This window comes from Lucilia cuprina, chromosome 5, assembly GCF_022045245.1.
Source record: "Lucilia cuprina isolate Lc7/37 chromosome 5, ASM2204524v1, whole genome shotgun sequence".
Taxonomy (NCBI): Eukaryota; Metazoa; Arthropoda; class Insecta; order Diptera; family Calliphoridae; genus Lucilia; species Lucilia cuprina.
The window spans coordinates 4,805,870-4,832,768 of NC_060953.1; the positions used below are offsets into that span (position 1 = coordinate 4,805,870).

The following is a 26,899-nucleotide window of genomic DNA, read 5'->3' on the forward strand; positions in this document are numbered from 1 at the left end:
GTTAAAAAAAAATTCATTTAAAAACAAAGTTCGGCTACAAGTTTTTTTTAACACCCAAATCTCTCGAAATCAAAATAGAAAACTTAAAGCTTTAACAAAATCAAAAGCTTTTGATATAATTATGGAATCAAAAACTGTAGAAATGAAAGCAATAAATGTAAAGCTTTTACAAAAGCTTTATGTTAAAAACAAACTTTAACGATGGTGAGAGTTATTTGAGCAATAAACGTAAAGCTTTTTTGAAGACAAAACTTTTAAAACTAAAGCTTTAAACTTAAAGCTTTTACAAATTCTATAAAAAATAACCTAAAAGATCTCCACTTTTCAAAAATAAATTTAAAGCTTTAACAAAAGCTTTAGGTTAAAAATAAGCTTCAAAGAAGGAGAGAGTTATTTAAGCATTAAACTTAAAGCTTTATGGAAGACAAAACTTTTAAAATCAAAGCTTTAAAGATAAAGCTTTTACAAATTATATAAAGCTCTTATAAAAGCTTTTGCTATGTAAGCAATAAATTTAAAACTGAATACTTTACTAATAGCAAAAGCTTTTGATATAATAACAATTAACACAAAACTACAAAAGCTCTAAGATTAAAGCTATAAACTTAAAGCTTTCGTAAAAGTTCTATTTAAGAAATAAACTTATAGTTTTAAAGCAGACAAATATTCTTGAAATTAAACTTACTGCTTTAGTAATAGCAAAAGCTTTTGATATAAATGCAGTTAAAAGCTCTTAAAATTAAAGCTATAAAAAGCTTTCATATTAAAACAATAAAAAATTAAGTTAAAAACTCTTGAAATTAACGCAATAAAAAAAGCTTATGAAGTCAAATTAACAAATTAAAATTAAGTTATTTAAGCCAAAAAACAAACATTAATTCCTAAGCAAAAAGTTTGGTTAAGTTATGTTAAAGTTTTATTAGAAAAAGCTTTCTAAATTACAGCATTAAGAGTAAATTTACTTTAAAATAAGTTGTAAAATTTAAAATGTTTAAAAGAGAATTAAAAATTATTTAAAGTTAAAATTAAGTAGTAAATTAAATTTTTATTTTTTTAGCTATAAAGCTTTTTTTAATAAATAAAACAAAAGTTTGTTTTTATTTAAAAAAAAGCTTTAAAGCTTTTGTAAAACCTCCAATAAATCACCCAAAGATTCCAAATAATAATTTGGTATAAAATCCGTTTGTTTATTTTTAACAAATTCCAGCACCTGAGGCCATTTATCATTACCAGTGCCCACCAGAAGCGTTTGGAAGCCACAATTCTTGCCAAATAAAACATCAATTTTAGCACTAGGAAGAAACAGTTTTCAAATAATTATGAAAAGAAAACAAATTTTAAATTCCAAATATTTCCTTCTTACCTATCACCTATCATCAGCGTCCTCTTAGGCTGCATACAACCCATTCTAATCAAATTATCACATATTACAGGATTAGGTTTACCCATCATTTTGGCCTCACGACCTGTGCAAGTTTGTAGAGCCATTACCAAAGCCCCTGTACCGGGCATACAAAACTTGGGATATCTATGTACAGCATCAGCATTTGTAGCCAAAAACAAACAGTCAGGATTAGAACCCAATATATTGGAAGCTTTTAACATTTTGGCAAAACTAAAATGTTCATCAAAACCTACTACAACAGCACCAACTTTTTCTTCTCCTGTTTCTTGTTTAATCTTCTCCAGCATATCAACCCAAATACCTTGCACTAAATCCTCACCCATTCCAAAATTTTTAATATTTAACTTGTTTAGTTCTTCAGCTAAAGCAGGGCTACCTATCACATAGACTCTTTCGTTAGAGGATAAATTTTCTTTAAGATATTCTGCTATAGAATAGGTGGGTGCTATAATATGTTGCTCATCTATTTGGTAATTCATTTGAGAGGCTTTAAGCCATAGTTCATGACGGGTTTTAGTGCCATTATTGGTAACAAAATAGATATTTTTGCCTAAAGTTTGTAGAGTATTAATGGTAGCGGGTACTTGGGGTATTACAGAGTCATCATGCCAGAGGACAGCTGGAATAGTAAAGTTTTATGGATTACGATCCTAAATTTACTAAAGATAAGGAAACATCGCCAGACGGAGATGAAATTTCCTAAAGAAAACAAGTCTCCGCCAGACAAAGAATAGAATTCCTAATGAAATTAAGTTTCCGTCAAACTATAAACACTTTTTCTTCAAGAAATAAGTGTTCGCTAGACGAAAAGCAAAAGAAAATTGTTCCCGGCCTTCTGGAGACCAAATTTTGCAAAGAAATGGATACTTCTCAAGACAGAAACAAAATTTTCTATAGAAATTGTTTAAACTTCTCTTACCGTTAGACGGAGATGAAATTTTCTAAAGAAATCAAGTCTCCACCAGATAGAGAAGAGCATTGCTAATGAATTTAAGTTTCCGCCAAAGAAAAAATACATTTTCTCCAAGAATTAAGTGTTCCCTAGAAGGAAGGCTAAAGGAAATTGTTCCCAGCTATCTGTAGAATAAATTTTCCAAAGAAATAGATACTTGTCAAGACAGAGACAAAATTTTCTATAGAAATTGTGTCAAATTCTCTCATCGCCAGACGGGGATGAAATTTTTTAATGAAATCAAGTCTCCGTCAGATAGAGAATAGCTTTCCTAATGAATTTAAGTTTCCGCCAAACAAAGAACACATTTTCTCCAAGAATTAAGTGTTCGCTAGACTTCTCAAGACAGAGACAAAGGTTTCTATAGAAATCGTTTAAACTTCTTTCTTAACTTCTGCTTACTTACCATCACAATCTGTTAAAATGGTATCATAGGAATCCAACCATTCTTTAAAGGCCTTTTTGTCCAGATTTTTTAAATTTTTGGGTTGAATCATGTTTTTAACTAAAAATCTAAACATTTCTTAAAATTATTAAAAAATTTCTTAAGTTTTTCATTAAAATCTAATTATACAAAACCTCTAGTTTAGCGTTGCTGTTTTTTACCTCCAATTCTCTTTACCTTAACTCTCAAACTATAAAAATGTTAATTTATTTTGTTATTAAATAATGTATGGAGAATATTTATTTAAACAATCATGATTCTTATCAAAAAAAAAAGAGTATTATTATGGAATTCTCTTTCGAAATTACTCAGTTAATATATATTTTAAATCTCCCAGTTTTGGTAGATAAAAATCGGGTATTTGTTTGTGTAATTCACAATTTTCTGATGTTTGCCATTGCCGAACGTCTTGTAAAGTATCTACGCCGGAGGTGACAAATAAAGTAAAGAAACCACAATTGTAACCAAACAACATATCCGTGGAACCTCTAAATTAATGAAAACAATTAGTAAATTGTTTACATTTTTTCTATTTTCTTATAAAATTCCTTACCTATCGCCTACCATTAAAGTGGTGGCAGGTTTTAGACAACCTTTTGTTATTAAAGGTTTGATAAATTCCGCATTTGGTTTTCCTATAATGGTGGCCAAACGATTGCTACAAGTTTCTATGGCCTTTACCAAGCAACCTGTACCAGGCAGCATTATCGTAGGAGTAGGTCCCTGGTTATCTGTGCTGGCGGCTATAAATAAGCACTCAGGATCCTTTAGATAGCAACAGGCTTTTGTTAGTTTGGGAAAACCAAAAAACTCATCAAAACCCACTATTACAGCTTTTACTTCACGATCAAGTTTAAGATTTTGTCTTAAATCTGCTGTAGAACCTTTCATGACTTCTTCCTCTATGGGCAAAAGTTTAATGCCCAAATTTTGTAATTCCCAAGCCATACCCTCTCGGCCTATAACATAGGCTTTCTTGTTGAAATTCAATTTCTCTAAATATTTGGCCGTACAATAGGTGGTATTAATAATTTGCCTTTCATCTACCTCTAAACCCATGGAACAAGCTTTTTCCTGTAAATTCTGGCGAGTACGTGTTGAATTATTTGTGACAATATAACAATTTTTATGTTGATTTTGAAACCAATTAAAAGTATCTACAGAGCCTTCGATAGGATCATCATTAAGCCATAAAACTCCTGTATATACAAAGAAAATATTATAAATCTTTCTATGCTTTCATAAAAAACTTGCCATCTGCATCTGTTATTATTGCCTGCAAGCTTTTAAAGAACTGCTGAACTTCTTTTTTGTCCAGACATCTTAAGTCTGTAAAACTATGTTTGAATTTTCGAAAATTGTTGGTGCTACAACAACGTTTTACAGGATTTTTAACAATTTGCCAACTAAGTATTGTTGTCCTTAAAGAAAACATTAAATTTTAGAATATTTTTCCTTTTAAAATTTCTAATTTTCTATTAATTTAAATAACAGTTAATTACAAATTTTGAAACTTCAAAAATTTGCTTGTTTACAATGGTAAGCAGTTGCTCTCAAACCATAAGAGAAAGAGTGTTTTTGCAAAACAAGCAGTGCTTGTCAAACATTAAGAGATAATGCTTTTCTTAATAAACAGAATAAAAAGAGTTGCCAAACTTAAAAAATAACAAAGCTCTAAACTTAAATTTTATGAAAATTTATTGTAGAAACTGTCTAGGGTTCTATAGTTGAAACGAAAAGTCGACTTTTTGCATTTAGTTTAAAGTCGATTTTTCGACTTTTTTCATTTAATTAAAAGTCGATTTTTCGACTTTTCGAATTATTTTCTAAAAAAATTAAATTTAAAACTTAACTCTCACAGAAATTGAGTCTCTCCCAAAATTATAAAATATTTTCTTAAAACCTTAGCAACTCTAAGGCCAGGTTTCTTACTCCTCAGTTAAACTAGGCTTAACTTGCTGTTAGATTAAACCCGGAACAAATTTAGGCGGACTTTAACCTATGACTGTGTTTTTCAGTTTTAGATTTAAGTTCAGTTAACTTTGTTAGTATTGCCAAGTTTTCACTCAAAAACATAAACAATGAACAGCTGTTTTTCGCAAACAATAAAATGCAAAATTTTGGAAAAATTTTAAATAAACATTAAAAACAATAATTAAAAAAACAAAACAAATCAGAAAATTGCAATTTACTTAAAATATTAAGTTTTTGTTTTTCCGAAATCATTGTTTTATTGTTTTTGTTAATTGTGTTTTCTCACTTATAACTTGAGTTTAATTGGCCAATTACACTCAGTTAAACTAAGATAATAAGTAACTTAACTGATAACTGAAAAACACGAAACATATATTAAACCAGGTTTAACCAAAGAATGAAGATTATCTTTATCAGAAAAACTCGCCCTAAAACAAACACATGTTTTGTAATAATTACTCTCTCTTTCATTTTTACACAAATTTTTTATGTATCTAAAATTCTCTTTTTTTCTACAAGAGAATTGTGCAGAAAATAAAACTTTATGTCAACAGCTGACTCAGAATATTGAAACAGTAAACACCCTACTTCCAGCACTTAATCACTTAACACATTTCTTTACGATATTGTAAAAATCTTTACAAATCTATAATTTATTTTACTTTTTCCAGTTTTTGTTCTAACAACATAAAATTATTTATTAACAAAAAGCATCATTTTTGGCTAGATTATAATTATGGGGAGCATTATGTATGAAAAAGTTATTAGTGGTTTTAAAATGTATTGTTTATAAAAAAAGAATTAAATAAATGTCACTATAGGTAATGACAAGTCTTAAAATTATGTTAAGAAGTAAATAAAATTCACATATGAGGCAGTAAATCACCCAGTTTAGGTAAATACACATCTGGTATAAGTTTAAGCAATTCGGGATCATTGGAATTTTTCCAGGAATCCACATCATTTAGTTGATGTATACCCGTACCCACCAGCAAAGTTTGGAAGCCACAATTATAGCCCAATAGTATGTCGGTATTACATCTAGGGAAAGGTTTAAACATTAGCTTTCTTTTTTTTTTTTGATAATTGTAGTAATAAGGACACTTACCTGTCACCTATCATTAAGGTTCTTTCGGGCTTAATAGTGCCATCTTTAATAAGATGTTCACATATCTCTTTATTGGGTTTACCTATAACTAAAGCTTTGCGCTCTGCACATGTCTCAATGGCCCTAACAAAGCTACCCGTTCCTGGTATCACCATATTAGGCATAGGAAAACGTTCATCTGTGTTTGTGGCAATAAACAAACACTCTGGATCATTTAGATATGAGGCAGCTTGTGTCATTTTAGGAAAACTGAAATGCTCATCGAAACCCACCATTACAGCACCCACATTTTCATCTAATTTCAAATGTTTTGAAATATATTCCGCTAAAGAGCCAGGCATGGGTTCAGCACCCACCTTATTGTGTTCTATACCCACAGCATCGAGTTCTTTTGTTATACCCTCCGAACCAATGACAAATACTTTTTTGTTAAAGTTAAGACCCTTTAAATAGGCAGCTCCCGAGTGTGCTGTGGAGATAATTTCATCTTCTGTGATATTGAAGCCCATATCTACAGCCTTCACCAGTAATTCTTTGCGTGTCTTGGTAGAATTATTGGTGCAAAAGAAAATTTTTTTGCCCAATTCTTTAAAGCGATTCATAACCTCCACGGAGCCATCAATTACATTGCCATAGACCCAAAGAACGCCTGAAAAGTAAAGGAAAAATATTATTAAATAGATTCTAAAGTAGTAGTAGACAACCACAAAATGTATAAGGAAATTTGTTACAAATCATTCGTTGACTTGCACTTGACAGACTGTAGCTAACATTCCTGTCACTAATGACGTTCATTAAGGTCATTAACAATGTATAGGAAACCAACGACAACAGACAATTTTAAAACACACAAACCCCATTATTGACATTGCAAAGAAATTGTGTTAAATTTTAAACCAAAATCGAACCACACATTATTAGGAACAATAAAAAAATCTCAAAAATTTAATAAATGAAATTATGCAATTTAATATATAACAAAACGGAATCTATTTATCGCCTATAATTAATTATAATTAATAAATTATTATTATTATTACCATCGCAATCTGTAAGAACGGCATCAAATGAATCCAACCATTGGGTCACCTTGTCGGCTTTTTGTTCCAATAAATTTGTAGACGTCTGCTTAAACATGCTGCTGCTAAGGGGTCGAAATTTGTTTAACATTAATTATTTAGCTACAACTTCAGCTAATTTTTCTCTTTATTATAAAATATTTAGTTTTTTGTTATTAAATAAAACAATTATAAGGTAAGTAATAAGTGTTTTAGTTTATTTATTTTAACAAATTTTGCCAGCCACCACTCTTAATAACAAATAATTACAACTTGATAAAAGCACTTGAAAAAAACTACTAAAAGAAAAAATGTCAAAAACTAAAATCTATGTGAAAGAGAACAGAAAATTTTTGCAGAATAAAATTAAGAGCGTATTTCATTGGGCATATTAAAAGAGAGAGTGTAAAAAGGTAAATAAACGTTATAAGGCAGTAGCTTTCAAACTTTGCATTGTTTGCAAATTAAAATTAGTTATTTTTTGAGATTTTTTTTGGAAATTTTAGTTTTAATTTACATTTTTATTTAAAAAAAAATATAAGAAAAATAAACATAACAAATTATTATTAATCTAAAATGCTAGAAAATTACTTTATATTGAAAAAAAACTTTATAATTTTGGTGTGAGAGATGTAAAAAGTAAGTACTACATACATTTGTATATTAATTTTACTATTTTATTAAAAAAAAACTAAACAAATTAATTGGAATTTGATAAATTTAAGTTTAAAAGTTAATTTTATATAATTTTTATACAAAATGTATATATCTAGCATTCTGAATTCAGTATATTTATAAAAATTTTGTCTTTCTCTATTTCTTGAAGAAATTGTATCTCCTGCAAGTGGAGATTCAACTTTTTTAGGAAATTTTATCCCTAAATGTTGTCTTCTTTCAACTGAGACGTGATTTGTTCTAGGAGTTTTTATATCCTTTAAGATATTTTGTCTTCAGCCGCCTAAGAGAAACATTTCTTTAAAAAAAGTTGACTCTGGAACACAAAATTTGTCTACTGCCGGCTCTGAAGCAATTTCTTTTGAAAATGTGTCCTCCCTTCGTCTAAAACACAATTTCTTTAGTTAACATCATCTCCATATGACAAAAAATCAATTTCTTTAGAGAATTTTATCTCAATTCGCTTAGAAAACTATTTTGTTTTTGGAATCTTTCTGAAACACAAATTTTCTTTAAGAAAATGTTTTCTTCTTTTTGTAAAGCCTCAATTTCTTTAAGAAACTTTGTCTCCATCTGGAGATGAATAACATTTGTAGCTAATTTTATCTCCTAATGGCTGAGATCAATTTTTTTAGGAAATTTTCTTCTTCTACTAGTCTTGACTTAATTTTTTTAGGGAATTTCTGAATTCATTCGTCTGAGACTCAATTTCGTTTGGAAAATTTTGCATTCAGCCCTTTGAGACTTTTTATGGAACTTTTATCTTAATCTTTCTAAAACACAATATTTCTTTAAGAAATTTGTTTCTTCTTTTTGTAAAGCCGCAATTGCTTTAAGAAACTTTCTCTCCATCTGAAGATGAATCAATATTTGTAGATGATTTTTGTCTGCTAATGGCCGAGACCAATTTTCTGATAAAATTTTCTTCTTCTACTAGTCTTGACTTAATTTTTTTTAGGGAATTTTTGCATTCATTCGTCTGAGACTCAGTTTCGTTTGGAAAATTTTGCCTTCAACCCTCTGAGATTAATTTCTTTAGGGAATTTTATCTTAATCTTTCTGAAACACAATTTTTCTTTAAGAAATTTGTTTCATCTTTTTGTAAAGCTGCAATTGCTTTAAGAAACTTTGTCTCCATCTGAAGATGAATCAATATTTGTTTTACGTTTTGTTTTATTTCAATGGCTGAGACTATTTTTTTTTTTTTTTTGGAATTCTTTAAGAAACTTTGTCTCCATCTGAAGATGAATCAATATTTGTAGATAACTTTTGTCTCCTAGTGGCGAAGACCTATTTTTTTTAAGAAATTTTCCTGTTCTACTGGTCGAGACCTAATTTTTTGGGAAATTTAATATACATTCGTGGGAAATTTTGCCTTAAGCGCTCTGAGACTTAATTTCTTTAGGGAAATATTGTTATTTTCTGATAGCGACACTTCTTTAGGAAATATTCCTTCCAGTTGCTAGAGAACCTATTTTTTTGTCATCTTCGATAAGAAATTTTGTCTACAGTTGTTGTTGCTGTTGTAACAGTTCGACTGTGGCCGATAGTTTCTTTCTGGGGAAAAAACTTTCGGTTGATACAGCAGTCGCTGGGTTGACAATCTTTGGATGAGCATGACTCGGGTCGTTCCGGAGCGAAGATCCAATTGTCGTGGGAACGACTGTTGTCTACAGTAGACACATATTGTGGCTTCTAGCATTCCCTTCAAATTCTTAAGGAAATTTTCAAGGATTTCCTTAAGAATTTGAGAATTTGAGACTTTTTCTTTAGAAAATTTGGTCTATATTTTCCGAAGACTTTAATTTCTTTATAGAATTTCATCTACGTTTGTTTTAAACTCAATTTCTTTATAAGATATTATCTGCTTTTGAATATGATTACATTTCTTTAGGAAATTCCATCTTCATTTGTGCACTAATCAATAAAATAAACACTGCTTTTGTTTTTTTTTATAAATTTATTTTTTTTTTTATTTTTTTACTTAGTTTCTTTTAAATATTTTTGTTAAAGTTTTCTTATCATTTATGGTTTTTCATTGTATTATAATGTTTTTCATTTGTTTGTTTTTTGTTGGTTTTGTTTTGCGTACAACTTCTTAAATAACTAAATAATATATTTATTTTTTTCTTTCTTTATAATATATAGATTTTTTTCATAAAAAAGTGTGTGTGTGTGTTAAATAACTAAATTTTAGTAATTATTACAAATTTTGTTTAATAAAAAAAATAAAATCTAAAAAAGAATTTAAAGAAAAACTAAACAGCAGGGAGGTAGTTTTCTTTTTTTGTAAAAAAAAGGAAACAAGATGGGAAATTTGAAACAGAAAAACTATTATGAAAATGAAAACTTAAATTGGAAGCTCGTTTTTAATAGAATAAGCTTAGTTTATAATATATAAAAAAATGGAAACATAAGGAAGGAGGAAAGGGAAAACATTTTAACACAAAACATAAACCAAGTTTTCTTTAAAAACGAAAATGAGCAGTAATTTAAAAAATCTCTTAAATAATTTTTAAAAATCTAATAAAATTTAAATATTTTGATACAATTTTTACTCATAATCAGCTAAAGAAAACTTTCATTTAAAGTTTTGTTTTATTACAATAGTTGGACTAAGAATTAAGTAATAAAATTAGCTGGATAATTAGGAAAACATGAGGAGTGAGAATAACACAATTTTAAACTAAAAAAAAAAAACAAAAGTATAGCAAAAGAAAACTAATAAAAAATGACTTAAAACTTTTTTTTTAGTAAATATATGTATGTGTGTGTGTTTTTTTTTTGTTAAATTTTAACTAAAATAAAGAAGCTTGTTGTGGCATCATCATGCCACCAGGGCCTGACATTGTTGTTACCCCAGGCCCAGACCCCAGTGGATTATTGGCACCCCCCACAGATAGACCCTGTAAACTACCAGAGCCTCCGCCTACATTACCACCCATCATACCGCCTGGCCCAGAGCCGCCACCACCGCCGGCCACACCCCCCACAATACCCTGTTGCATAGGCATACCGCTAGGGCCTAACATAGTACTAGTACCCGTAGGACCCAACATGGGTGAAACACCACCCGATGAGGGCGGTTCAGGACTGTGAGATTTCTTTTTACGTTTCTTTTCCTTTTTGCGTTTTTTTCGCTCTTTTTCATCTTCATGACGCTTTTGTTTTTTATGTTTCTTTTCGTACGTTTCCAAGCCGGAAGAATCTGTAAGAGAATCAAAGAAAATTTTTTAACAAAATTAGGAACATTTTATGTTTGTCTTTGAACTTACCCATTAAATTTGTTTCTGGTGGCTGTTGTCCATCTTTGTGTTTATGTTTTTTATGTTTATTTTTATGTTTACGTGCGGGTGTTGTATTTAAGGCTCTGTATTGCTCCGGTAACTGGAAGAGGAATATAATATGAAAGCATGAAAAAATAGTATTTAAGAAATGGATGGACTTTTATCAGCGATCCTATTACTATAGACTGACTTGTAGTTGTAACTATTGCCTCACTGGACTATAGCCTTTTTATAATCTCTATATATTCTAGACTACAGTCTGTCTATACTCAGGACTAAAGTCTCACTATAGTCAGAACTAAAGACTCACTATAGTCAGGAATAAAGTCTGACTATAGTCAGGACTATAGTCTCACTATAGTCAGGACTATAGTCTTACTAAAGTCAGGACTATAGTCTCAATATAGTCAGGACTATAGTCTCAATATAGCCAGGACTATAGTCTCAATATAGTCAGGACTATAGTCTCACTATAGTCAGGACAATAGTCTCACTATAGTCAGGACTGTACTCTCACTATAGTAAAGACTATAGCCTCACTATAGTCAGGACTATAGTCTTACTATAGTCAAGACTATAGTCTCACTATTGTCAGGACTATAGTCTCACTATAGTCAGGACAAGTCTCATTATAGTCAGGACTGTACTCTCACTATAGTAAAGACTATAGTCTCACTATAGTCAGGACTATAGACTCACTATAGTCAGGACTATAGATTCACTATAGTCTCACTATAGTCAGGACTATAGTCTCACTATAGTCAGGACTATAGTCTCACTATAGTCAGGACTATAGACTCACTATAGTCAGGACTATAGACTCACTATAGTCAGGACTATAGACTCACTATAGTCAGGACTATAGACTCACTATAGTCAGGAAACAGTCTGAACTATAGTCTTAGTACTGCCCGTTCCGGTTTTCGTAATTTTCTTATTGTCATTTTAAGGGATCTTAACATTAATACTTGTTATAGATTATTGATTATATAGTTACAAAAATAAACTCACCGGTCCGGGATGTAATCTGAAACCAGCTAATTGTACTGCAGATAAAGGTAACAATTCTTTGCCAACTATGGGTGGTTTATCAATAACACTACGTAATGTACTATTTTCCTGAAAGAAAAAGAAAAGAAAATTAAAATTTTTAATAAAAATAATAATATGTATTAGGAAAGTATACATTTTTACAGAAAACTTCCTTGAAGCAGACTCTGTCTTTATAGAAACACACAATTTTATTAACTTACTGCCCTCACAATAAAGATTTAAAGGTTTTTCCAACAAGTCAGTTAAACAAAACAACAAAATAATAATAAAATTTTGTAGACGTCATACAAAAAAAAAAACAACCTCCACTAAAGGAACACAATTATTGTTTCGAAATTGTAACACAAAAAATTCTTACCAAGTTATTCATTCCATCATAGATTCCTGGTAGATTCGGCAGAAATGAGGCTAGTGATTCTTTGACTTTTTTATCCTTAAATTTGGTCAGCGTATGATGCAAACCATATTCAGTCATGAGATCTTTATCCCCTGTCAGTTCACCCTTCCCAGGTGGTTCTTTCAGCGAATAGAATGGTCCCGTCTGTATAATAGTGGGTGTTTTACCCAGCGATATTGTGGCCTTCAGCGTACCCGATGAATCTTGTCGCGAGACTACGGGTGAACGGCCACCATGTGGTGAGGATTTTGGTGAATAATTTGATTCCATTTTGCGAAATTGTTCGCCCATCATCATATTGCCATAATTGTTCATCATGTTTGGATTACCTTATGTCCCTGTAGTTAGTGAATGCTTTGATTGTTATAAAAAACCCCAGCCTTCAAGAGGGGAGGGGTCTTTTTTTGTCTTCGTAGTTGAGAATCTTCTTTTTCTATATAATTGTTTTTCTTTTTCGTTTTGTTAAAAGGATTTTACAGGACAACAAAAAAATGTTAATTATTAAGCACCTTTATTTAGCCAGTTAGAGCCAGCTTTTTAAATAGTGCTTGTGTGTGCTGGCTGATGTTTATATGATGGTTTTCTCCTCTAACCACTGCCTTAGCTTTTGTGGTAGCCTTCACTTGTGTCGTTTTTTATTTTATTTTTATGTTCTGTGTATTTTTTTTACGTATCTGCTAGACAGCAATTTTTTTTCCTTAGCTTTTGCTACTGGCAATATATTTTTTTAACTTTGTTTTTTTAATTTATTATAATTTTTGTAATTTCTTTTACTAGTTTAACATAATATTTATTTATTTTGTTTTAAATTTATTGTTTAAATTCTTCTATACGAAAAAAATTGCCGTGAAATCTGTGCTCTTTTTCACTTTTTGGCATTATCTGAAATTCAGCAATATTTTTCTTTTGTTTATATATTGGCAGCACTGCATGAAACTGTCAAATCTATAGACAGGGTTGTTAGTAAAGTAGTAAATTACTAATATTTACTACTATTTAAACAACTAAATTATCTAAAGTTCTCTTTTTGTATAGAAATGTGTGAATGTGTTTGCCACTTGTGACAGATTTCATTTTTTTGCTTATTGCATTTCGTCACAACGGGTTTTTCTATACGAAAATCAAGAATTTTTCTTGAACGACCGGGCGGTGTGTGTAGTAATATTAATTAATTATAAAAAATTGAGTTTTAAAACAAAATTTAATAAAAAAAATGCAGTGCACGCTACGCAACGCTTTAAGTTATGCCATCAAGGTGAGAATTTTTTTTTTTGAAGTGAAAGGTGTTTAAAAGAAAAAAAGTGACTTGCGTTAATAAGAAAAAATTTTTTTTGTCTTTGGTTATGCAATGTGTGATTATGAAGTTATTAAAAAAATCCCTTTATTTTAAAGGGCATTAGAAAATTATAACAATAAAAAGTAAACTAAATCAATTTTTAGTAAATATTGCTTTAAAAGTTAAAGTAATAAAGAAAATTATGTAAAATTATTAAGGTTTTTTGTTGGAGTAACAAAATTTTGTATTTTTTGCTTTTTTATCTATTTGATAGATAAATAGAGAGCAGCAATTTAAGGTGACCAGCTGGCTGTCAAACATGTGTTGCATTTTGCTTGTGTTTAATCGAATTTTAAACAATTTTACTTAATTTAATTGTTATCAGTTTTTTAATGCGTATTTTATGTTGTTTTTGTCTTCTATTCAAATACGTATTGTTATCACGCGATTTATGTCTAAATAAATGTGATAACATTGTGTGTAATCAACATTTTTTTCTAATTAGCGGGGGGTCAATATTAAAAAGATTAGTTCCCTTAAGAAATTACTAAATATTTCTTTAAATCACTATCATGTTTACCCTACAATCATGAATTTCATTATTTATTTGTCATTATGTTGTTAATTTTTACACCCTACACCTACAGAATCACTTTCTGAGTCGATTTAGCTATGCCCGTCTGTCCGTCCGCCTGTCTGTGTGTCCATGTAAACCTTGTGCGCACACTACAGGTCGCAATTTCCAAGATAATTTGATGAAATTTGGCACATACTCTTTTGGTTTGGTTCAAGGACGATTTCTATTGAAAATGGTTGAAATCAGTCCATTATTTCTCCTAGCCCCCATACAATCGTATCCCCCGAATCGGGGCTTTAGGCTCATAAGTACGTTAAATGTTTTATAACGTTAATTCATCAAATTAACCAAAATTTATAAGGATAGGCTCATATTTACCCCTTCTCCCCTATGATCCCTCTTGTAGAAAATCTCTCTTTTTTGTCAACAATAAGTAAAAATATTCCACAATAAAACAAATTAAATGCTTTATTTAAAGAAAATTTTAACATACTGACTGGTGAAGGGTATCATATGGTCGGCAATGTCCGACTATAAATTCATACTTGTTTCTATGTTGAAATCGTTTAATGTCGTGCGATCTAAAGATTCAATGTTTCCATAGCAAATATTTGAAAACACACACTTTTTTATAAAAAAAAAAAAAAACTAACTTAAGTAAAGAATTTTTTAAAGAAACCACAAAAGCAAATCACAATCTCAAAGGAATTCTCAAAAACAGACATTTTTTAAAGGAAACTTTTAAAGCAGACAATTTTCTATAAAAACACCCTTAAAGTACAAACTTTTCTATAGGAAACTAAGCAATTCACCCACCCTTTTTCTTTTGCAATTTAAAGCAAAATTTGGATATCAAAACTTTTTTTATAAATTAATCTATTTCTTTACTTTACAGACACCTTTGCGCTCCAATAGTGCTATATTGGGTGCCTTGAATGTACGTTTTTATTCCAACACACACGAAGCCGATTTGGTTGTTATCGGCTCTGGCCCAGGTGGTTATGTAGCTGCCATTAAAGCTGCCCAAATGGGCATGAAGGTGAGTAGTTTTCAAATGTTTAACAAAACAATTTATTTTAACTTTTCCCTAACCTAGACTGTCAGTGTTGAAAAGAATCCTACCTTGGGTGGCACCTGCCTCAACGTCGGCTGCATTCCCTCCAAAGCTTTACTCAACAACTCTCATTACTATCATATGGCACATTCTGGTGATTTGGCCAATCGTGGTATCAATGTTGGCAGTGTTAGCTTGGATTTGGAAAAACTTATGGGACAAAAAGCCAATGCTGTCAAAGCTTTAACTGGTGGCATTGCTCAGTTGTTCAAAAAGAACAAGGTAACACAATTGACTGGTTTGGGTACTATTGTAGGACCCAATGAGGTTAAAGTTGTCAAGGATGATGGTTCTGAGGAGACAATTAATGCCAAAAACATAATGATTGCCACTGGCTCTGAAGTCACACCCTTCCCTGGCATTACCATCGATGAGGAAGTGATTGTTTCATCTACAGGTGCTTTGGCTTTGAAACAGGTACCCGAAAAAATGATTGTTATTGGTGCTGGTGTTATTGGTTTGGAATTGGGTTCGGTGTGGTCTCGTTTGGGTGCCCAAGTTACTGCTGTTGAATTCATGAATACCATCGGTGGTGTAGGCATTGATGGTGAAGTCTCAAAAACTTTCCAAAAGATCTTGACCAAACAAGGTTTCGAATTCAAATTGGGCACTAAAGTCATGGCTGCCGAACGTAATGGCAACACTGTCACCGTTCAAGTAGAAAATGCCAAATCTGGTGAAAAGGAAGAACTCACCTGCGATGCTCTTTTGGTTTCTGTTGGTCGTCGTCCCTTCACCGAAGGCTTAGGCTTGGACAATGTTGGCATTGTTAAGGATGATAGAGGTCGCATTCCCGTCAACAATCTCTTCCAAACTGTTGTCCCCAACATCTATGCTATCGGTGATTGTATTCATGGTCCCATGTTGGCTCACAAAGCTGAAGATGAGGGTATTATCTGCGTTGAAGGCATGAATGGTGGTCACGTTCACATTGACTACAACTGTGTACCCTCAGTTGTTTACACTCATCCCGAAGTTGCGTGGGTTGGCAAGTCCGAAGAAGCTTTGAAGGAAGAAGGTGTAGAATACAAAGTAGGCAAATTCCCCTTCTTGGCTAACTCTCGTGCCAAGACCAACAATGAAACCGATGGTTTCGTTAAAGTATTGGCTGATAAGGCTACAGATCGTGTGCTGGGCACACACATCATTGGTCCCGTAAGTACATAATGATTGCTTTATATCGAAAATCATATTTATTTCATTCGTTTCTTTACAGTCTGCTGGTGAACTTATCAATGAAGCTGTTTTGGCTATGGAATATGGTGCTGCTGCTGAAGATGTTGCCCGTGTCTGCCATGCCCATCCTGTAAGTTTTTTTTTTAGAATTTCTTTAAACTTTTAAACAATTAACTTATCTCAATGTTATTCATTTACAGACCTGCGCTGAGGCTTTGCGTGAGGCCAACGTAGCTGCCGCCTTTGGCAAACCCATTAACTTTTAATTTCTCTACACTTCAACCCTGCCTTTCTGATCCTTTAATTTAATACATTTTTACTTCTCTTTTCTCACTCTGTCCTCCTCCTAACCCCCTCAAAAATGCCTTAAGTTATTGCGGAAAACATACGAAAACTTTTTAAACTTTTTTTTGTGTAAATTATTTCAAAAACATATGAAACTCATTGTGAAAAGAGATAAAAACGATTTAAAAACGTAATTCTTAATAAATATTAAAACTAAATAAAACGCCTAGCGTGAGACCACATGTGAAAAAGTTGGTTTAAATATTTTGTGCAATTTAATGTAAAGTGAAAAAATTAAGAAATTTTAAATGAAATTTCAAAATGTGAAAGGGAAGTGTTACAGTTACTGGTGCAAATTTTAAAATATAAAATAATAAAACAAATAGAAACACTTAAAATATTTAACAGTTGTAAATAATTTCTAAATTTTGAAATGTGCTAAAACTGTAAATTATGGAACTATTGAGAAAAGTGGTTATTAAACTTAAACGCAGACAAAAGTCTAAATTAAAATCTCCTACCAAATGGTGGTAAAAAGAAATAAAAAGAAAAAATGTACTAGTAATATGTTTACAACTCTATTGAAGTTTCAATAAAGGTAGTTTTATACAAAGGAATATTTATTTTTAATAAATTGGATCATTTTTATATCAAAATTACACTAAAAGGCATTTTTCGACGAAACATTTGATTCGATTATTTTGTTCCACAAAAGTCGGCAAATCGATTGCAATGTGTAGTAAAACATTTTGAAAGGTTTTTTTTTCTACAAAGGAACTACAAACGGTCATAATAATAAAATCAGTCTAAAAAAAGGCAAAAAGTTGAAAAAATAGTTTTCGTAAATTAAGTCCAAATGTCGACTTTTTGTTACAATTTGTTATTGTATTAAGATGATGTGATTTTCATGTTATCTGTACAGTCTGGTAACTCGACAATTTTTCTAACTTTTTAAATACAACAGTTTTGTTTTGATTTTTCTTTTGTTTCACTAAAAATAGAAAATAGTGTAGCTAATCATTTATTTAATCATTAATTTAGTTTATTTTATTAAATTATGTTAAAATTTCTTAAATTTAACTAAAATATTTAGTTTTCTTATGTTTGAAATTCAAAAAAAAAAAAAAAAATAATGTTTTTTCTCTTATTTATATAAATAAAGCGAGAAATTCACCATCTTATTGTTTATATAATCTGGTAACTCTTTTAAAACATTCCTTCCTTTTCAAACACATGTTTTTTGTTTTGATTTTTTTCTCAAGCCATTGTTGTTGTTTTTTTACATCAGGTTGAATATATTCCCTTCAAAGTAACGCAAGAATATTAAAAAAAAGAAAATTTTTTGAGGGAAAATTTGTTTTATAAAAGAATTTAGAGAAATGTTTTAAATAAACCATTTTATTTTATAAATAAAATTTAAAAAAAGTAGCTTTTGTTTATAAAGATAAAAAATAACGTTTTTTTCTTTTATTTATTTAAATAAAGCGAGAAATTCACCATCTGGTAACTCTCAAAACATTCCCTCCTTTTCAAACACATGTTTTTTGTTTTGATTTTTTTCTTAAGCAATTGTTGTTGTTTTTTTACATCAAGTTGAGTATATTCCCTTCAAAGTGACGCAAGAATACTAAAAAAAAAGAAAATTTTTTGAGGGAAAATTTGTTTTATAAAAGAATTTAGAGAAATATTTTAAATAAACCATTTTATTTTGTAATTAAAATTTAAAAGAAGAAGCTTTTGTTTATAAAGATAAACATGCATAGTTTAAATTTATTTAAAAGATGGCCGCTAAAAAGTGTTAGCAAAATTAATCAACTAATGCAAACAGCTTCCATATCGGTAAGGACTGTGGAAAAGCCTAAAAATATGGCGGAAGAGGTGAGTAGACTTTTATATTCCTTTTTAAGAAAGGTTTTTTTCTGTAACAAATTGTTTTTCTTTAAGAATTCTCCTTATCCGCGCAAAATCTTCTCTGGCATACAACCTACCGGCCAATTGCATTTGGGCAATTATTTGGGTGCCATACAAAAATGGATAGAGTTGCAAAATAATCAAGAGGATGTTACCTATTGCATAGTAGATATGCATTCTATAACCATTGATCAGGTGAACTCATTTTATGTGCAGAAAAGTGTTTCAATAACAAAGTGGTTTTGAAATTTACAGAATCCTGCAGTTTTACGTGAAAATATTTTCGAAATGGCTGCCACTATGTATGCCTGTGGTCTTAATCCAGAAGATGGTAATCTTTTTGTACAATCCTCTATTAAAGAACATAGTGAATTATGTTGGATATTGAATTGTCTAACTACTATGGCTCGTTTGGGTCATTTACCACAATTTAAGGAGAAATCGCGTAAAGTTAAAGATGTTCCTTTGGGTTTATATGTGTATCCAGTGCTGCAGGCAGCGGATATTATGTTATACAAGTAAGTGATTTGAAATTTTTACTATTTATTGGCAATTAAATAGAATTTAATGAGAAATTGAATGAGACTTTGAAAAAATTGTTGAGATATAGATCTGGAGTGATGGATTTGGGACTGTAATCTTTAAAAGTATTAGGAATTACTTTAAAGGACTTACATGATTATAACGATGTTGAAAATGGTGATAAAATTATGTATATTATAGAAATTTTTTCAAGATTTCAATTTTTTAAGACAATTTATAGAAAACTTTAGTTAAAACTTAAATTAGATTCAATATTTTAAATCAAACATCACAGATAGGATATATTGAATCCGAAAGTAGGAAAATGTAAATTTTCTAAAATATTAAATTTTTTTGAAGTTTTATTAAAAAAATTTCTTCGAAATTAGAAAAAATTGAATTTTTCCGAATATTTTTTATTCGGAATAAAAAATATTTCGAAATTGAAAATGTAGTTACTGGAAAAAATTATGTTCGAAAGATTTTCGAAATTAGTTTTGCTTCAAAATCTTTTGATTTTGAAACATTTAACACAATTCGTTAAGATAAATTCATTAATTATAGAAATTAAAAAAAAATTTTTCGAATAAAAAATATTTCGAAATTGAAAATGTAGTTGCTGGAAAAACTTATGTTCGAAAGATTTTCGAAAGATTTAGTTTTGCTTCAAAATCTTTTGATTTTGAAACATTTAACACAATTGCAAGTAGTCGGTCTAATAAGTTTCAAAAGGATAAATTCGTAAATTTTAGAAATTTCAAAAAAAATTTCGAAATTAATTTGTGTTGAAAAAAATATCGTTACTGAAATTTTGAATATATTTCAAAACAAAATCTAAAGCTTAATCCTAAAAACCTTACTTTTATACTCTTCTTTATACCTAATCTTCTACTATTTCCCTACCCTCTTTTTTTAACTTCCTTTCCTTAATCCTTTAACGCTACAGAGCCACCCATGTACCAGTAGGTGAAGATCAACTGCAACACATACAATTAACTCAACATTTAACGCGCATATTCAATACACGCTATGGACAAACTTTCCCCGTTTGTCACGCCATGATTGACAATCAAGAGGCGGCACGTATACGTTCTTTACGCAATCCGGCCAAGAAAATGTCAAAATCTGATCCAGATACTCGAGCCACCATAAGTATACGTGATGAACCTGATGTTATAGTGGAGAAAATTAAAAAAGCTGTTACCGATTTCACTTCCGACGTAACCTATGATCCAGCCAATCGTCCGGGGGTTTCAAACTTGGTAGCCATACATTCCCTAGTAACGGGAACTCCTATAGAGAAAATTATCGAAGAAGCTAGAACTTTAGATACTGGACGCTATAAACTAAGAGTAGCTGAGGCAGTGGTAGAACATTTGAAACCTATTAAATCCAAAATAGACAAACGTTTGGCTCGCAAAACAGAATTGATTTATATGTTGGAACAGGGTGCCGAAAAGGCACGCCAACAGGCTCAGGAAACTTTGGAAGATGTTAAACAAAAAATGGGTTTGGGTATTTATACAAATATACCACAAAACTTAGATGTTAACACCTTTAGCGATAAGGTGGAGGAAAGGCCGGTGAAAGAAGCAAAAGTAGAACCTGCTACAGCCAAATTCGATGAGGAGGGAAAACCCATAGTGCCCAAACAAAAGATACGCATAGAAAGTAGACGTTCGAATCATACACAAACTTTGGCACCAGCCTTTGAAATATCTTTAGGAACGCCATCAAAATTGGACAGTAAAATGGTTACACAGCCATCATCCGAACAAGCGACGCAGCAAAAGGAAGAGTTGCCAGAGAAATCTATAAACTAAGCTAGCAATTTAGAATCTTTGGTTAATTTTATATAAATGTTTGTTGTGTGTTGTTATTTAAAAGAAAATTTGACTTTTTGAAAAAAAAAAACAAAACAAAATTTTTTTGTTGAATAAAAGGAAAATATTGAAATCATTTTCGAAATTTTTTTGTTTTTGTAGAATTTTGATTGTTAGTGAAATTTTCGATCTTTATCTATAATCTAAAAAAAACTAAACTTGATTATTTTTTAATTGCCTTTTTATTATTTAAAACATTCACGATAAACAATTTACGCTTAAACATTACATTTTACAAATTTAGCAAAATTACAGAAACGTTTTTCGCTATCAAAGTAAAGACCCTTAGGACACTTGCTCACTATGGTCTGATCGAAATTACACATATAGTAGGTGGCACAATCTTTGGGATCTCTTACATAAGTACCGGGACGTTTGTTTAAACACAAGTTGTTAATATTTTGCTGTTGTTTGGTCGAGGTGGAGGAGGAGATAGAGAAGTTTGGAAATTTACCTACTAATTGTTGGATTATATTTTTGTGGGGCTTATTGGCATTGTTTGATTTTAGACCATTGCTACCACATGGTGTTGTAGTTGAGGGTTTGGTAGGTATATTGCATGGTTTTGTAGTTGGTGCTTCAGTTGATGTATTACACGGTGTTGTAGTTGGGGCTTCAGTTGGTGGTTTGCATTGTGTTGTCGTTGGAGCATTAGTTGGTGGATTGCAGGGTGTTGTAATTGGTGGCTTGTATGGTGTTGTAGTTGGGGCTTTAGTAGGTGGATTACATGGTGTTGTAGTTGGAGCATCAGTTGGTGGGTTGCACGGTGTTGTAGTTGTAGCATCAGTTGGTGGGTGGCACGGTGTTGTAGTGGGAGCATCAGTTGGTGGGTTGCACGGTGTTGTAGTTGGAGCATCAGTTGGTGGGTTGCACGATGTAGTAGTAGTTGTTGGTTCCTCTGGAGGATTACATGGTGGAGTGGTAGTTGTTGGTTCCTCTGGAGGATTACATGGTGTAGTAGTTGTTGTTGGTGTTGCTGGAGGATTACATGGCGTAGTAGTAGTTGTAGGAGCTTCTGTAGGATTGCATGGTGTAGTGGTTGTTGTTGGAGCAGCGGGAGGATTACATGGTGTAGTAGTTGTTGGAGCAGCGGGTGGATTACATGGTGTAGTAGTAGTTGTTGGTGCTGCTGGAACACTACATGGCGTAGTAGTGGTTGTAGGAGCTTCTGGAGGATTACATGGGGAAGTGGTAGTTGTTGGAGCTTCTGGAGTATTACATGGTGTAGTAGTTGCAGAAGCTTCTGGCGGATTACATGGTGTTGTGGTAGTTGTTAGTTCTTCTGGAGTATTACATGGTGTAGTAGTAGTTGTAGGAGCTTCTGTAGGATTACATGGTGTAGTAGTAGTTGTTGTAGGAGCTTCTGGAGGATTGCATGGTGTAGTAGTTGTTGGTGCTGCTGGAGGATTACATGGCGTAGTAGTAGTTGCAGGAGCTTCTGGAGGTTTACATGGTGTAGTGGTAGTTGTTAGTTCTTCTGGAGTGTTACATGGTGTAGTAGTAGTTGTTGGTGCTGCTGGAGGATTACATGGAGTAGTAGTAGTTGTAGGAGCTTCTGGAGGATTGCATGGTGTAGTGGTAGTTGTAGGAGCTTCTGGAGTATTACATGGTGTAGTAGTACTTGTTGGAGCTTCTGGAGGATTACATGGTGTAGTAGTAGTTGTTGGTGCTGCTGGAGGATTACATGGCGTAGTAGTAGTTGTAGGAGCTTCTGGAGGATTGCATGGTGTAGTGGTAGTTGTTAGATCTTCTGGAGGATTACATGGTGTAGTAGTAGTTGTTGGTGCTGCTGGAGGATTACATGGCGTAGTTGTAGTTGTAGGAGCTCCTGTAGGATTGCATGCTGTAGTGGTTGTTGTTGGAGCAGGATTACATGGTGTAGTGGTAGTTGTTGGAACTTGTGGAGGATTACATTGTGTAGTGGTAGTTGTTGGAGCAGCGGGAGGATTACATGGTGTAGTAGTAGTTGTTGGAACTTCTGGAGGATTACATGGTGTAGTGGTAGTTGTTGGAGCAGCGGGTGGATTACATGGTGTAGTAGTAGTTGTTGGTGCTGCTGGAGGATTACATGGCGTAGTAGTAGTTGTAGGAGCTTCTGGAGGATTGCATGGTGTAGTGGTTGTTGTTGGAGCAACGGGTGGATTACATGGTGTAGTAGTTGTTGTTGGTGCTGCTGGAGGATTACATGGCGTAGTAGTAGTTGTAGGAGCTTCTGTAGGATTGCATGGTGTGGTGGTTGTTGTTGGAGCAGCGGGTGGATTACATGGTGTAGTAGTAGTTGTTGGAGCAGCGGGTGGATTACATGGTGTAGTAGTAGTTGTAGGAGCTTCTTGAGGATTGCATGGTGTAGTGGTAGTTGTTAGTTCTTCTGGAGGATTACATGGTGTAGTAGTAGTTGTAGAAGCATCTGGGGGATTACATGGTGTAGTAGTAGTTGTTGGTGTTGCTGGAGGATTACATGGCGTAGTAGTAGTTGTAGGAGCTTCTGGAGGATTGCATGGTGTAGTGGTAGTTGTTAATTCTTCTGGAGGAGTACATGGCGTAGTTGTAGTTGTTGGAGCAGTTGGAGGATTACATGGTGTAGTAGTAGTTGTTGGAACTGCAGGAGGATTACATGGTGTAGTGGTAGTAGTTGTTGGAGCTGCAGGAGGATTACATGGTGCAGTAGTAGTTGTAGGAGCTGCTTCAGGACTACATGGAGTAGTTGTAGTTGTTTTAGCACAATTCTTAGAACTATTTTCTTTAAATCCTCTCACGCCACGACCATTACACTCAACAAATTGCGGGAAATTGCACATTTTCATTTTGTCATCATAGTAAAAACCACCCAAACAACGTTTACGAAACGTACGACCCATATAACACTGATAGTAATGAGCACAAGATTTCGGATCTAATATTATAGCACCGTTCGGTTGAGAGCTACAATCCGGTCGAACGCGACGTACCGCCGCATAAATTGAGGGTATAAGTACCAGAGCAAATAAAAAAAGATTTACTGAAAGTTAAAAGTAAATGTTTAGTTAGAAAATTTATTGTTGTAATCGATATTCCTTTTTGCGGCGACAATACATTACAGTTTCTCATGTTTTCTTCTAGGGAATGTCAGGAAAAACTTCAACTTTTTCTAGGTTTGATCAAAATCAAATCTGTTTATTTATACACTTTGCTAGCATCTTTTATAGTGAACTTTTCTTTTGGAAATTTATTAATTAGATTAAAAAACAATTAATTTAATGGTATTCTGTAATATTTCTTTACATTTTATAACGTTTATAGAAAATAGGTTTTACATAGGAAATAACTAACATTGTTTTAGTATATCTTATCAAAATTTCTGTAGTATCGGTTAACTACCAGTAGCATGCCGTTACAGACAAGGACTTGTAAAACATAATAATATTATAATTTGTCTTTTGATTGATAAGATAAGGAATGGTTAGGGTAAAAGTTGTCACTAATTGCTATTGCAAAAGATTTGGCAGATTTTGTTACCAATACTTTCCTTTCCTCAAGCTTTTCTTTTTAATAAAACTTTCTATAAATTTTTGAAGCTTTTCGCTTGTTTTATTAAACTTTTTCTTTTAGTTTTTATCTTGATATTCCAAATTTAAATCCTTAACACAAGTAGCCTTAGGACGCCATTTACAGCGGGCACTTTCCATATCAAAATACTGATAAAAAGGACAACTTTGCAATATAGCCTGACCTTTGACACAAAAGATAAATGAATCACATTTCTGGGTATTGGGAAATATATGCTCTCCATATAAAGGACACTTAATGCCATTACCCCATATAGATTCCTGTAATGAAGTTAAAACCTCATTTTCATCGTCTTGATTTTCCTCTTTTTTCTCTATAACACATTCAGCATTAGAGGGTAAATCACATTTACCCAATTTAGAATTCCAATTAAGTCTAGGACTGCAGGATTGTAATAAAGCTTTACCATGATAACATATATAAAACTGTTGGCAATTACGTGGATGAGGCAAGAAAACTAAGGTGTATTTCTTACTCTGCATAGCATACAAATTATAACAATATTGATCAGCATTTGGAGGGCTGACGGTGGTGGTGCTGATCATGCTAGGGACTTTGGTGGTAGAGGTAGCAATAGTTAACTCCTCCTCCTCCTCATCATCCACCTCTTCAGCTAAAGCTACATCGTCACACTTCACATTTTCAGCATTATCACATAGTTTAGTTTTATCATTAAACAGCATATTTGGTGGACAAGAGGCCACTACACCTTCACCATTTTTACCGCATAAAAAGAATAGCTTACAGTCATTGGGATTGGACACAAACTCTCCCCATTCATGGCCCAAACAGAAGTCTGTCAAACGAGGTTTAGCCACATACTTAAAGGCGGCTAGATAAGGCACAGTCAACAATAAAATTGAAAGACCTCAACAAAATAAAAAAAAACATTAAAATAATTTCTTAAACAATTCATTCGCTTAAACTTACTTTTAAACATGGTTACAGAACTCCTTAACACTTCTTATAGGCTTTTATATTTCTAATACCGCCTGCTTACTTCTACTTTTAAAAAAGTTTTCTTAACTTATTACAATTATTTTACCAAAAATTTGCTCCCAAAAAATTAGAATAACGATCACTTGATTCTTCTTATCTTTAACTGTTTGAAATTCTTGTAATGATCTCTATTTTTATGCTGAACAAAACGAAAGTGTTTTGTTTTCTTTAGTTCGACAATTTTATCAATATTTGCAGTTCATTAGCTAGATAAACTTTTTGACGAAAAATTTTACAAAAAAAAAAAAAAAAAAAAATATGATTTTTAAATAAATAACAATTATTTGTAATAACTTTGCAAAGAAAACTATAAAAAAGAAATGCTAAATATATATTTTTTATAGATTTAGAAATTCCATTTTACACAGAGAAAAATTTTAATAAAAGCTCGATTTTGTGAAAACTTTAAACAAGACTAGACCATAGACTAGACTATAGACTAGACTATAGACTAGATTATAGACTAGACTATAGACTAGACTATAGACTAGACTACAGACTAGACTATATACTAGACTATAGACTAGACTATAGACCTGACTATAGACTAGACTATAGACTATACTATAGACTAGACTATAGACTAGACTATAGACTAGACTATAGACTAGACTATAGACTAGACTATAGACTAGACTATAGACTAGACTATAGACTAGACTATAGACTAGACTATAGACTAGACTATAGACTAGACTATAGACTAGACTATAGACTAGACTATAGACTAGACTATAGACTAGACTATAGACTAGACTATAGACTAGACAATAGACTATAGACTAGATTATTGACTAGACTATTGACTAGACTCTAGACTAGACTGAAGGTTATACTATAGACTAGACTAAAGGTTAGACTATAGACTTGACTATAGACTGGACTATTGACTATGCTATAGCCTAGACTGTAGACTGTACTGTGCCTAGACTAAAGGTTAGATTATAGGCTAGACTATAAACAAAACTATAGACTAGACTTTAACTAAACTATACACTAGACTACAGACTAGTAAACAAACACTATACTAGACTATTGACCAGAGCTTGTCAAACATTAAAACACGGGGTATTCCTTTTTTATTTTTAAAACTTGACAACCCTACTCTTATTAAGCAAACACTAAATTTGTTTGCCTTTAGTAAAGAGACCCCCATTCAAAAGAGAAAATTGATAAAATCTCTTACTAAAATGAATTGCACTTTTTCACACACCAACATACATAAATTTTAATAGTCCACTAATAACAAGCATTCT

General features: G+C 31.9%; 7 protein-coding genes across 7 annotated transcripts; 2 read left to right on the forward strand and 5 right to left on the reverse strand.

Annotated features, from left to right (window-relative positions):
• Positions 1 to 1,052: 1,052 nt before the first annotated feature.
• Positions 1,053 to 2,874, reverse strand: LOC111681204 (glycerol-3-phosphate phosphatase). Its single transcript, XM_023442943.2, has 3 exons — positions 2,764 to 2,874; positions 1,364 to 2,024; positions 1,053 to 1,292 (listed from the first exon to the last, which is right to left on the reverse strand). The coding sequence occupies exons 1-3, from the start codon at positions 2,852 to 2,854 to the stop codon at positions 1,115 to 1,117; spliced, it is 930 nt and encodes a 309-aa protein (XP_023298711.2). The 5' UTR covers positions 2,855 to 2,874; the 3' UTR covers positions 1,053 to 1,114.
• A 146-nt stretch (positions 2,875 to 3,020) lies between these two features.
• Positions 3,021 to 4,327, reverse strand: LOC111681203 (glycerol-3-phosphate phosphatase-like). The gene is made up of 3 exons (XM_046952356.1): positions 4,057 to 4,327; positions 3,356 to 4,001; positions 3,021 to 3,290 (listed from the first exon to the last, which is right to left on the reverse strand). The coding sequence occupies exons 1-3, from the start codon at positions 4,235 to 4,237 to the stop codon at positions 3,107 to 3,109; spliced, it is 1,011 nt and encodes a 336-aa protein (XP_046808312.1). The 5' UTR covers positions 4,238 to 4,327; the 3' UTR covers positions 3,021 to 3,106.
• Positions 4,328 to 5,447: 1,120 nt separating this feature from the next.
• Positions 5,448 to 7,206, reverse strand: LOC111681217 (glycerol-3-phosphate phosphatase-like). Its single transcript, XM_023442957.2, has 3 exons — positions 6,925 to 7,206; positions 5,885 to 6,533; positions 5,448 to 5,817 (listed from the first exon to the last, which is right to left on the reverse strand). Exons 1-3 carry the CDS (start codon positions 7,052 to 7,054, stop codon positions 5,640 to 5,642), a joined length of 957 nt encoding a protein of 318 aa, XP_023298725.2. The 5' UTR covers positions 7,055 to 7,206; the 3' UTR covers positions 5,448 to 5,639.
• Positions 7,207 to 10,161: 2,955 nt separating this feature from the next.
• Positions 10,162 to 13,235, reverse strand: LOC111681219 (mediator of RNA polymerase II transcription subunit 19). The gene is made up of 4 exons (XM_023442959.2): positions 12,316 to 13,235; positions 11,916 to 12,023; positions 10,893 to 11,004; positions 10,162 to 10,825 (listed from the first exon to the last, which is right to left on the reverse strand). The coding sequence occupies exons 1-4, from the start codon at positions 12,670 to 12,672 to the stop codon at positions 10,416 to 10,418; spliced, it is 987 nt and encodes a 328-aa protein (XP_023298727.2). The 5' UTR covers positions 12,673 to 13,235; the 3' UTR covers positions 10,162 to 10,415.
• A 180-nt stretch (positions 13,236 to 13,415) lies between these two features.
• On the forward strand, positions 13,416 to 17,024 carry LOC111681234 (dihydrolipoyl dehydrogenase, mitochondrial). The gene is made up of 5 exons (XM_023442984.2): positions 13,416 to 13,609; positions 15,103 to 15,246; positions 15,304 to 16,476; positions 16,538 to 16,627; positions 16,698 to 17,024. Exons 1-5 carry the CDS (start codon positions 13,568 to 13,570, stop codon positions 16,761 to 16,763), a joined length of 1,515 nt encoding a protein of 504 aa, XP_023298752.2. The 5' UTR covers positions 13,416 to 13,567; the 3' UTR covers positions 16,764 to 17,024.
• Positions 17,025 to 18,372: 1,348 nt separating this feature from the next.
• Positions 18,373 to 21,165, forward strand: LOC111681215 (tryptophan--tRNA ligase, mitochondrial). The gene is made up of 4 exons (XM_023442954.2): positions 18,373 to 18,660; positions 18,727 to 18,888; positions 18,949 to 19,211; positions 20,162 to 21,165. Exons 1-4 carry the CDS (start codon positions 18,538 to 18,540, stop codon positions 21,036 to 21,038), a joined length of 1,425 nt encoding a protein of 474 aa, XP_023298722.2. The 5' UTR covers positions 18,373 to 18,537; the 3' UTR covers positions 21,039 to 21,165.
• Positions 21,166 to 21,261: 96 nt separating this feature from the next.
• On the reverse strand, positions 21,262 to 25,709 carry LOC111681202 (mucin-2-like). Its single transcript, XM_046951373.1, has 3 exons — positions 25,575 to 25,709; positions 24,688 to 25,512; positions 21,262 to 24,096 (listed from the first exon to the last, which is right to left on the reverse strand). The coding sequence occupies exons 1-3, from the start codon at positions 25,582 to 25,584 to the stop codon at positions 21,317 to 21,319; spliced, it is 3,615 nt and encodes a 1,204-aa protein (XP_046807329.1). The 5' UTR covers positions 25,585 to 25,709; the 3' UTR covers positions 21,262 to 21,316.
• Between the last annotated feature and the right edge of the window lie 1,190 nt (positions 25,710 to 26,899).